Raw genomic sequence first — 11,314 nt, forward strand, 5'->3', positions numbered from 1 at the left:
TTAGTAAACTAGACTGGATTCAAAAAGAGAGGAAGCAGTTCAAAAGCAGTTTCATCTTCTTTTGACTCAGTACGTGAATCCAGTTAACGTCCAAAAGGGTGACAGAAAAAAGGTCAGTCACAGAAGGATTTCCTTCACAGTGACCTTTTAGTTGATTCTGTTTTCAATGGTTAATTCTCCTCTCCAATTATAGCTTTTTAAAGGTCAACAGCAAACAAGAAGTTCAAGTAAAAGAGAAAAGAGAAGCAAGAAAGCCAAGCCTCTCAAGTCTGATGCATAAAAAAACAGTAGTCACACATCTGTTCTCTTTAACAAATGTAGCCCAACACCCAATTTATAGACTTTTAAACCAAAGGACGAAATGTTTATAAAATGAGTGTGTAAATAGTGAGAACTGGGTGCAGTCTGTGCTGCATTATGTAAAGATTAACAGTCAGCACATTTTAATGAAGTGTTGCAGTTTAACGGGAACTCAAAAGAGGAACAATGTCAGACATAGGGTATTTCTGCAGCTTGTTTCTGTAGGTTTATGATACTTGAACCATATTTGGGTCTCACACTTACATGCTTAACATCAAATAAAGTTCAGGAAACATAACTATTTAATAGCAAAAGGAATAACAAAAGAAGATACCCTGGAAGCACAAAGTTTAGCATCTTGGATTCGTCACCATCCTGCAATGCATTATTCATCTCCCTCCTCCTACACAGGCGTCTCTGATTGGAGCTTCGTTACCTTGCCAGAGTTTACGTCTTCTTCGGCTTCTTCTTCTATGCTACCATGCCAATCTTCCCGTAGTACATTTTACCTGGATAAACGTGGACAACCCGGTAAAAAATATGACTCCAATATCAAAATCAGAATTCAAATAACTAAAAAATTTGCAGGTTGGGGGCCCCCTGGTGGCTGGGGGGCCCTATGCTTCCGCATAGTCCGCATATAGCAAGAACTGGCTCTGGATCTGCAGGACGCTGGATGACACAGTTACTCTCTTTCTGCTGCAGTCTGCATCACACTGTTTAAATAAATGATGTTGATGTTTGTTTGTTTTTATGTCAGGTTGTCAATGACTGAACGGTGCAATTTTTTGTCGCTGCAGTAAGGAATTGTGGAACCACATGACCTCCGTTCCTTTTCCTTTAAAGGATGGTTCAGTGTGTCCTATGTTAAAGGAGATAATAAAGGAAGCATTGAAACTCCTTTCCTTAACATTTAGAGAATTCAAACAGCTCTTATCATGGCGGCTATTACTACTACAGGGTCATTTCACACAGTTACGAACCTTCCTAAGCAAAATTGACTATTAGATCGCACCCCATGTGACACCAAACAACAACAAAAAACAAAATCGAGACAACTCAAATGGGACAGAAATATTAGATTAACTCATTTACTAGACATTTTACAGAATGTAAGACATTTTATATCAACTCAGTCCTAAAAAACACAGTGCAACAGTAAAAAAAACAACCTTGCTTTTAAAGACAGTATTCTTCAGATACAAGTGTTAGGAGCTTAGAGTGAGTATAACAAAGTGATCCATTGAAAAACAAAACAGGAAAAACTACAACCGTAGAAAACTGCATCAAAGTCTACACGCTGCTCGTCAGTGGCACGACAATCTGTAGTGTAAAAAGGGAAAGAGTAACAAAAGATGTGCACACGTCTCAATCCATGGTTGGATTAATTTACTGGGGGTGGGGGGGGATGTATATATAGGGCAGCTTCATTATTCATCTCAGACACCAACTAGTACTAATCAGCGATTTGATGACTTCATAAATGTAAATATATGTTGGCTTTCCATACTGGATAATAAACCAAACATCTTTGACTGTCAGTTACCTTGAAGCACTTTCAGGAATAAAAAAGAAACTAAAAAGGGCAAGTGCCCTGATTTTGCTGTTTACAGGTCTCTTGTCATACGTAAAAATTATATGATTGTTTTGTTGTTTTGTTTTTTAAAGATACAATACACATATTTTTTGGCCTTGTGACAGGAATGTGTGGAAAGAGAGAGATGGGGAATGCCATGCAGCAAAGGGCCGCAGGTCAGATTCAAACCCTTGGCCACTGAGGCAAAGACTGAGCCTTCGTACATGGGTCGGATGCTCTACCGACTGAGCTAACCGACACCTATTGTCTATTGATTTCATAAAATACCTCGTTTGATGTAACTTGAGTCAGTGTCGGTTGAGGCTGAAGACTACAAATCTGGGGATATGGAGTATGAAAGAGGTGAAGTTACCATACCTCTGTAGCCCGCTTACAGCTACACACAGAACACAGAAATCTCTGACTGAACAGACGGCCATCAAGTTGCATTGTGGGCAATGTAGTTATTATTATTTTTTTTTTAAACCAGGATGAAGAGAGTATGGAATTAAAAAAGACAATCTTTTCTTCACTGTCCATCACTAGTGCGACAATGTTTTAGAAGTGCAATGCTAAATCCATGGTGTTCTCTTTTAAAATCAGATTTGAACACAAGGCACCTCGACAAGACAAGGCCACAAGGTTAGGTAATGAGAGACCTTGATTTATATTGTACGTTAGTGGTGAAAATTATTTTGTCCAGCTGCTGGTGATCCAGCCATGCTCAACCACATACACAAATCTACACATTCAGAATATCAAAGAAAGACTAATTAACACAAAGCTGCCAAAAAGAAGCATATTGGTGGTGCTCGGCACTGTCCAAGTCCAGTTTAAACCTCTTGTACAGGGGGAAACATCATCCACTACCAGTGTTACTGGACCTAAAACTGGTCCAACACTGTGCCTACATTGTGCTTAGAAAGTTATATTGGACAGTGTAGGAGTGTAGGCCACACACAAAGAAAATCTGTAGATGAAACTCCAGAAAATGAGAAGTTACTCCGCAAAACCTGAGCAGGAAATAGTACAAAGGTTTTTCACTCAGTGCATTAAGTCCATCCAGTGTTTCATACTTCATACTTTCAGTGGAAAGTCTGCATGTCCACTTTTTGGTAAACTATTCAGTGGATTCAGGAAGGGAGGGAGCAGTTCAAACGTAGGTTCATCTCCCTTTGACTTAGTCAGTGAATCCAGTCAATGTCCGAAAGGTGAGAAAAATAAAAAGAAGGCCAGTCAGAAGGAATTTTTCCTTCTTGAGGCTAAAAGGTAATAAGACACAGTGGGGAACCATTGGATCATTTGAAAACCTTAGAAAGAAGTAGTTCAACTCTACTGGAATGCCAGACACAGCTGGTTGTAGACATATGTCTAGTAAGTAGGTTCATGATACTTTAACCATGTCTGGTTTGCATATTTGTCACACTTACATACTTATCAAGCAAAAATCAGGAAAAACAACTATTCAATAGGAAAATAAATGAAATGAAAGATACCCTGAAAGCACAAAGTTTAGCTTCTTGGATTCGTCACCATCCTGCCGTGCATTATTCATCTCCCTCCTCCTACACAGACGTCTCTGATTGGAGCTTCATTACAAACTTGTGACTTTTGGGGTCGATGAACTCCTCTCCCACGCGTAGGAAGGGGAGTGGTGTCACTGTGACAACCAGGGAGAAGTCAAGGCGCCTCAGGGAGAAGACCTGGCCCTGTCGCAGGGCAGAGGTTACTGGCTCTTCACTTACTAGTGTCCACTGGCGCCCCCTGCTGGTGTCCAGGTACTGGAGGGTGGGACCTGGGCTGAGGTAACGCTCAAGAAAAGCCTGAGACACAAACACAGGAAAAACAATTGTGAATCAGTTGATCAATAGTTGGACTAATCACTCTATAATTACAGATAAAGGGGAATGGTATAAAATGAAACTGATTATCTCCTTTTATAAGAGTAGAAAGGAAATCAAAATATATGTTTGTACCTGAAAGAAGACACTGTTCATCACATTTTACATTAAACGGGGTCAACTTAAGTTTATCCAGCTTAAAAAATACTGTAGATAACTGAACATGAAGGAAGAAATTAGGGTAAATGCAAAAAAAGTTTCATTATATGCAGATGACAAACCTGTTTTTACCCAAAATAAATAAAACTTAAAAACCCCAAATTAATGTTTAACTAAAATAACTGATAGGATCAGATAAAATAAATTAAAATGCACATAAAATCAAAACAGAATATATTAAAGTCAACACAGAGTTCCTGTAAAATGCAGAGAATTTGAAATATATAAATACTTTGATACGGCCATCCTTACCTTAGGGGTCATGTTGTGTGTGATGCAGAACTGCAGATGGTTAATGATGCTCTCCATGCTGTGGTAGGACTGCTGCCTGGTGGCGCGGAGGTACTTCTGCATTGCCCGCGCCATGGGGGCAAAGATAGCTTGGGCTGCTTCCCTGGGATCCATCACCTCCCTCGGGTGTTTGGGGGAGGATGCGGCCGCCTCTTCGTCCTGGTGACGCTTAATGTGGGTGAAGGCTTCTTCCACTGCCACCACCAGTCTGGGAGGAAAAACAGGAGCGTGTGAGACACCAGCTTAAATTTAAGTCCAACATGACATGAGGGTATATCTGTACCTGGCCTTGCGTTTGCGGACCCTGCGCTCCACCTCTGCCTCCTCGTAGTAGTACTCATTGTGGGAGTTGTCTCTTCTCCGGGGAGCTGCTGCGATCATGGTTCTGGACTGGCCCGTAGTGTTATTGGTGCTGTTCTCTGTAAACAGAAACACCAAAATTAAGGACGACCTGTTGATCTAGTTGGCAGACAGAGCATCTTAAATATATTTTAAATATACACATGAAAGGAAGTGATGAGTGTAAGAAGATCGTTTTACCTTCCCCCAGGTTGTAGACCTTGAAGGCAGACATCTTCTTGGAGAGGATGGACTTCGGCAGATTGAGCAGGGCTGGGTTATAGACCGGGAAGTCACTGTAATACTGATCCAGAACCCACACTGCCGCCCGTTGAATACTGCAAGACGAGAGAGGAAGAAAAACAAGAAGTTCTTCCTTTAAACTGGCATATTTCAAAACAAGAGCTCTTATCAGTGCATAGCACCGCTGCCAGCTTGACAGATTGATGGTCACTCTCTAAATGCAGATACAGAAAGCGGTAAACCACTGGAGACGGAAACTACCTGTGGGCTGCATTTATTAGACAGTACGAGAAGTATGTAGTAGCTAAAACAAGCAGCGATTGATGTGTGTGTGAAGAGAAAAAAGATGTTTCTTTAATTTTAAACGTTGCAGGCCTCAAACAGATTACAGTTTTATTGTTGGTGTCCTGTTTGCTGTACTTTGCAGGATTAGATCTCAGTCTGTTGATGTTTTGTCTTTGGTTCTGAGTCTACAACCAAGGCAGAAACTGAGAACCAGCTCCAGCTCCAGCTGTTACCCTGTTGACTAAGTGTCCAGAATCAGATGTAGGGACTTTTTCCTATTGAAGGCATCAGCCCAGACATCAAGAGCCCTAAGAAATTCTGCAAGGGAGTGCCTGCAGAAGAAGCTCTGCTGTAGGCGAACTACTCAAGTCTTTATTATCATTACAGGATCCAGTTGTGGACTCTCACATCAAAGATTTATCAACTCAATGTGCGAGAGAGCTGCTTCCCACAAATGATGCTCCAGGTCATGGCTGGTTTACTCGCTACTTTCTTTTTAATTGCACTCATCCCATAAAGCAGCACATGAGCAGCTGCAGGTGGAGGAGGTCTGCAGTGTTGCAGCAAAGTCAGAAGATTGTTCACACACTGTGGCCTTACAGACATTAAGTCACACTATTGTTAATTTGGACAATAAATGTGTCTGAGGAACTTTGTCTTCATCTTTTTGGATAACACAAACTCAACAAAACGTATAAATCTAAAATGTAAAAACACGATGAAACTTAAAATCAATCACTAACCTGAGATAACCCACGTTGTAGAAGTGGCTAGCTCCATCCGTCGTCCTCACAACCTTCAGACAGAAAGCAGGCTGCAGATGTCTGACCTCCAGCAGCACCAAGGTCAGGTACTGGATGAACAGCAGAGCGTCCACCAGAGATGCCGCATATCCCACAATCCCTCTGTAGTCCGTCTCCCTGGGCTCCAGCACCCGCACCCCATAGAAGAGCCAATAAGACGCCACGAAGAGGAAGACCAATGCCAGCAGCAGACAACGGAAGATGAAGAAGCGTGGCAGAGTGGCTCTGGGTGGGCGGAGAAACAGTGCCCAGGTGGAGATGAGGAGGATCAGGAGCTTGAAGGCCAGAGAAATGTAGAGGCCCTCACATGGTGTGCCACAAGGTTCCAACGTGTCCCGCCACAGCAGTTGTGGGAGCGCCAGGAAGGCCAGAGGAGTGACCAGAGCAAAGAGTCCCAGGACAGCGCCCAACGCTGGGCCGAGGTAACGCCGGCACTCGAGGGGCGAGGAGTCCTCAAGGTCTTTAGAGATCCGTGTCAAGTCCTCGTTGGAGACGCTGTCCACAGAGGTGCCGGTGACCACCGTGGTGGTCTCGCCCCAGTTATCATCCTGAAGAGAGAGGAGAACAAAGGAGAGTGTTGGTGATACGTGGCAGAGCAGAGCTTACACGGCTTATCGATTCGAAGGAAATCTGACCCTGTCGTCTCCTCTGGTGGACTCGGCGTCTAGCAACGACTCTGCAGGAGCCTGGATGGTCACAGATTTATCTCCACGGATGCTGAGGTCACGACCCTTCGAGCGATGTCTGTCCCTCCTCTCCCTGGAGAAAAAGACAAAGTGTACGATTTATAGTCAGTGACGATTTATAAACCATGGAGAGAAAATAATGACTTAAAACTTCCTGTCCTGGCAGATTTTATATTACCCTCTCGTCACTAATATAATTATTTAATCGCAATTATTATTATTATATTAATTATTCTCTGTCTTTTCTGGTGCCACCACCAGGAGGTGCCAAATTCTACATATAGCACCTTTAAGAATGCATGGTTTGGCTACAACTAACAATTTACCAATTAATACACATTAAATACTTCCTAATAGATTAAATACAAATTAATTAAATGTGCCCGTTAGAATATCTTAAAGTTTCTTGTTTTGTCCACAACCCAGGAAATCCATTTCACTATCATATATAACAAAGAAAATGAGAAAAATCTTACATTTGAGAAACAAGAATCAAAAAATGTGAAGGTATCTTTGCTCAAATCAACCATCGAAATGTCATCGAAGTTTCGTTTTCATTTTTTCTCATGATCAAATATATATAATATTGCAAAAATATTTTAAGTTCAAGTAAATTTGAGCAATTAGTGCCGGCAAATGAGTGAATTAATTAAATGAGAGAAAATTTAGTGGCTATTATTTTGGTAATTTTTTAGCGAAAATGTTAAAGTTTGAATTCACAAACATAAATATTTGCTGGTTTGCTTCTTCATCTGTAGTAAAAAGTTGAATGTCGAGTTTTGGTCAGCAATTAAAGTTTTAAACTTAACAGAAACAATTAACCAATAATCAGCAAATCCTGAACGAAATTATTCATTTGCATCCCTGCTTGCAATCCAATCCAACGTGGTGGTCCGCTACCTGTGTTTTCGGGAGCTCCGCGAGTGGGACGACTTGTAGGAGTAGCCCGAGTACGTCGATTCGTTGTCCATGTCGGAGGCCGGCGGTGGGCGGGGTTTCCTGGGCCCTCCTGCCCCCGAGCCGCCGCCCTTCTCCCACACCACGCCCAGCTGGCTCTTTCGATCGCTGATGGACTTGGCGGAGAGGGCCAGAGGGAGGCGCAGCAAGTCCACTTTACTCCTGAGGGAATCTATCTTGGAAGCCTGGGAGGGGGAAGAAGATAAATGATAGAAATTAGAGAGGCTGGAGTGAGGAAAGTCAGCGTGTGAGAGAGAGAAAAGGGAGAGAGGAGAGTGAAGGCGGAAAGAGAAATGAGAAGAGAGGTAGAGGGAGAGATAATTTGTCATATCAGGCAGGAATAAAAGGATCTCAGAGGGAAACAAACCAAGCTACAGGAAGAGAGACTGCATTGTTAAAAAGCTGGCACTCCACGGTGTGTGAAAGTGTCTGTGTGTGCTCTCGGCCAGGTCGTCGCTGAGCTCATTCTTCCTCTTTGTGGGACTTTTTATGAGCAGACTCAAGTGATTTGGCCCTGGGTGCGTTCTCAGCCAATAAAGGGCAATTACGCCACCTTCTATTCTGGGCTCCTATGTGCACGACATGCTGGATGCAGCTCCCAAATGTTCCAGGACGCCACGCACCAGCATCTCATTCATAAATATATTTTGTTTTCACGCTGGAGAATCTCCACACTTCTTTTTCTTTTTTGGGGTCCATGTGTGATGCATACTCGCCCAGACGCCACATTCCCCAACTGTCCCCTGCGGTCTCTAAGGGCAACGGAGCTCAACCACCACAATGAGGATGAATGGGAGGCTGGGGGTGAGAAAGGACAGGAGGGGGGGTGGTTGCCACGGAAACCTGAACATCAACTCTACAACCCCTCCTCCCTCAAATACACATCTGAGAAGACACAGACAGACACGAATCATTTACCAGGCCGCTGTTCTGACTTCATTTGAAAGATTTTTTTCTACTCCCTATAATCTGTTTCCATCCTCCATTTTAAGTTTTTCAAGCAGACTGTACACTTTTTTTTTTTGGTACTTTCCAAAATGGACGCAGAACAAGAAGACTCATAATCTAATAAAATAAATTGTCCTCGCGCTCCCAATTTGTGCCACGAACTCCCGTGTTCACATCAGACGCTGACAGTCGTCTGTAATGGCTTTCATGTGATTCACACATGGACGTCTCAGCTGGGAGAAGATCACAATGAACAGGAATAAAAAACAGACAAACACAGAATATTCAGTGTTTTTGAATGAAGCTATCTGTTCGAGTGAGTACTGTAAATCAGCAGACGTACAAAGTATAGTAACAGTAAGTTTGTATACTGCTGCAACTCGAACAGATACATTAGCAGGCTGTAAATAATTTAATTCTTCACTCAGTCGTGGGATCAGCCACTTATTTGTAATGTCGGATGTAGTATTTATTTTGTTTGGTTACATCTTGGGTTTTTTTTGGGTGGTTTTATGTGTGAAATAGTTCAAATCAAATCAAAGATCTCACCTGAGAGATTTCCAGACTGATGCATTTGCTTGGTATATTTGTAATAAAAGCTTAGACTGTGCGTACAGCATACACCGGTGCTTTGGTTGCAGCTTTATACGAAACGAAAATAAAGAATCAGGCTCCTGGATCGGGCTTGTAGGTTACACACACTTTGGTCAAACACTGTCCTTGTGAGGGTAGAAGAGAAATGAATGCAGTTAAATTTCCTGAAGGAAAACCTGATGCAGTCTGCAAAAAAAAAAAACCTGCCACATGGTAGAAAATTAACTTAAGCATGAAGCCAAAAAAGAGACGTTAAAACATTAAAACAAATAGATCCTGTGAGAATGAGAATGTACAAGGCCGCTGTCACATGCCAGGCGGAGCACTCTGCTCACTTTCTGGTTAAAAATGGAAAACCCACCAACCCGAGAGCTCCGATTCTCTAGTGGCATGAAAAATGATCTTTGGGCCTTTGCTGCAGCGGCCACACAACGAAGAGAAGAGCCAAAATCTGTGCTGATGCAGTCTGCACCACCTCTGACCAACTGTTCTGGGGTAGATTCAAAATCGAAATAAATAAAATGTGGTGAGGCTTCAGCGCGAGTTGGCAGAACATTGAGCAGTGACCCATACAGGCAAGAGGCAGATAGTGATTTATAGGTGCGGCTCTAAACACGACAGAGTTTCTCAACTATTTCAAACTACATTATTGTAACACAAACAACAGCAGCTCTGTCTCTCACACACAGAGACAGTCAATCCCATCGATCCCTCTATATTAGATTAACCCATGCTCAGCATCATCTGGGGTGTGTGATGTGGAAAAACACAGAACACCAGATTTTAAATTTAAAGTGTGTCTGCATCATCTTTAAAGTCATATCTATCATCATCTATGCTTCTTTTTCAAGAAAACTGAGAAAAAGTTTACAAAGTTTCTGATTTATGTCTCAGCTTTGGATGAAAACAACTCAGTTCAGTGGGTGTTTCTTTCCGCACAGCCTCAGGTGGGTGCTGCGGGTCTGTGTGGTGGGCTCCCGGGGGCCTCCAGGCCTCAGGGTGGCAGTGGGCCAGCGAGGCGTGGCTGCTGCCTCTTTACAGACTCCTGCAAGCAACCCCAAGCCCAGGCTTCGAGGCCTTTACGTTGCAAACACACACACACACACACACGCTGAGCTGAGCATGCTTTAAAACTCGGTGGTGAGCAGCTGCAGCCGTTTTGATTTAACATTAGTGTAAACGCAGCGACTCCACTGTTGGAGACAAAGCGGAACACGCATCAGGGTGGAGCGATGCCACAAGCGAGCTCAGCCTGCACGCCGAGCGGACCGAGTCTTAGCAGACTTGATCCATTTTGCGCACCGTGCGTAAAAGTGGAAAATGGATAAAAAAAGAAAGAAAAACTTTGCCGATGAGCTCCACGGGTACGCGTCCACCCCGGTGCAGAAATCCAGCTCCTGTGATCGATGCTGTTATCTGCCAACTCATCACTCCTGACTGACGAGTGGATGTGGACAAATAAACATGAAATGCATCTGGAAAAAAAAGTGATCGCATTTGTAATTTTTAGCTCTAAAGCCATAACCAGCTGGTGATCTCACATAAATACTCATATACTAGCAGCACACTCTACCCAGAAATCCTGCAGGGAGCGTCTTACCTTTCTACCCAAGAGGAAAAAGCTGCAGCCCGCAGCACAAAGAGCCGAGCGCCTCCAACAAAAAGCGCCTCCAAAACGCTCCAAATTCACTTTCTCTCCACTCTCACCCGTGCGTTACTTTCCGTGCATTCACCTCCGGAGTGGAAGTCGGTTCTTCTTCTTGTGTGAACGTAACATAAGTGTGTGTGTGTGTGTTATTTTTGTTTCCACGGTTCCAGCCCGAAATCTCGGATCGAAGCTCCCGGAGCTTTCGGACAAAAGGCAGCGACGAGAGGCGCAGCTCATCCCGGCTCCGCGTCTGCTGTGTGTGGGGGAGCCCCGCTGAGCTGAGCGGCTCTGTGCTGCAGACATCCAGCGCCGGCAGAGACACACACACACACACACACACACACACACACAGGTCAAGCTAGAGAGAGTGTGTGTGTGTGTGCACTCAGAGCTTCCCACAGTGACTTTCAAAATAAAGCTCAAACTGGTGGACTCCATGTAAGAGAACCCCCATTCTGCAGACACAAGAGCCTCATTCAAGGGTAAAAATCTTTACTCTCAGTTGATGCTACACTAATAAAAACATAGTTATGAATATTATATTTAATTTCCGCCATTAAATCCTGCAAAATTGCACATGCACG

General features: G+C 43.4%; 1 protein-coding gene across 2 annotated transcripts; it reads right to left on the bottom strand.

Moving 5' to 3' along the window:
• Positions 1–1,366: 1,366 nt before the first annotated feature.
• vangl2 (VANGL planar cell polarity protein 2) lies at positions 1,367–11,108 on the bottom strand. 2 transcript variants are annotated; one of them, XM_027287834.1, is made up of 8 exons: positions 10,790–11,108; positions 7,484–7,725; positions 6,533–6,656; positions 5,838–6,445; positions 4,768–4,904; positions 4,511–4,646; positions 4,189–4,435; positions 1,367–3,699 (listed from the first exon to the last, which is right to left on the bottom strand). In XM_027287834.1, exons 2-8 carry the CDS (start codon positions 7,552–7,554, stop codon positions 3,442–3,444), a joined length of 1,581 nt encoding a protein of 526 aa, XP_027143635.1. In that variant the 5' UTR covers positions 7,555–7,725; positions 10,790–11,108; the 3' UTR covers positions 1,367–3,441. The 2 variants fall into 2 exon arrangements, with proteins under 2 accessions (XP_027143635.1, XP_010749884.1); XM_010751582.3 differs by having other exon boundaries at positions 10,683–11,108.
• Positions 11,109–11,314: the final 206 nt, after the last annotated feature.

The sequence above is a fragment of the Larimichthys crocea genome, chromosome XIV (assembly GCF_000972845.2).
Source record: "Larimichthys crocea isolate SSNF chromosome XIV, L_crocea_2.0, whole genome shotgun sequence".
Lineage (NCBI taxonomy): Eukaryota > Metazoa > Chordata > Actinopteri > Sciaenidae > Larimichthys > Larimichthys crocea.

Excerpts from the sequence above, each read along its gene's own strand:
- vangl2 (XM_027287834.1), bottom strand. The coding sequence starts at position 7,554 with ATGGACAACGAATCGACGTACTCGGGCTACTCCTACAAGTCGTCCCAC. Across the intron at positions 4,905-5,837 it reads TACAACGTGGGTTATCTCAG|TATTCAACGGGCGGCAGTGT; the intron begins GTTAGTGATTGA and ends CTCGTCTTGCAG. Across the intron at positions 4,647-4,767 it reads GGTCTACAACCTGGGGGAAG|AGAACAGCACCAATAACACT; the intron begins GTAAAACGATCT and ends TTCTGTTTACAG.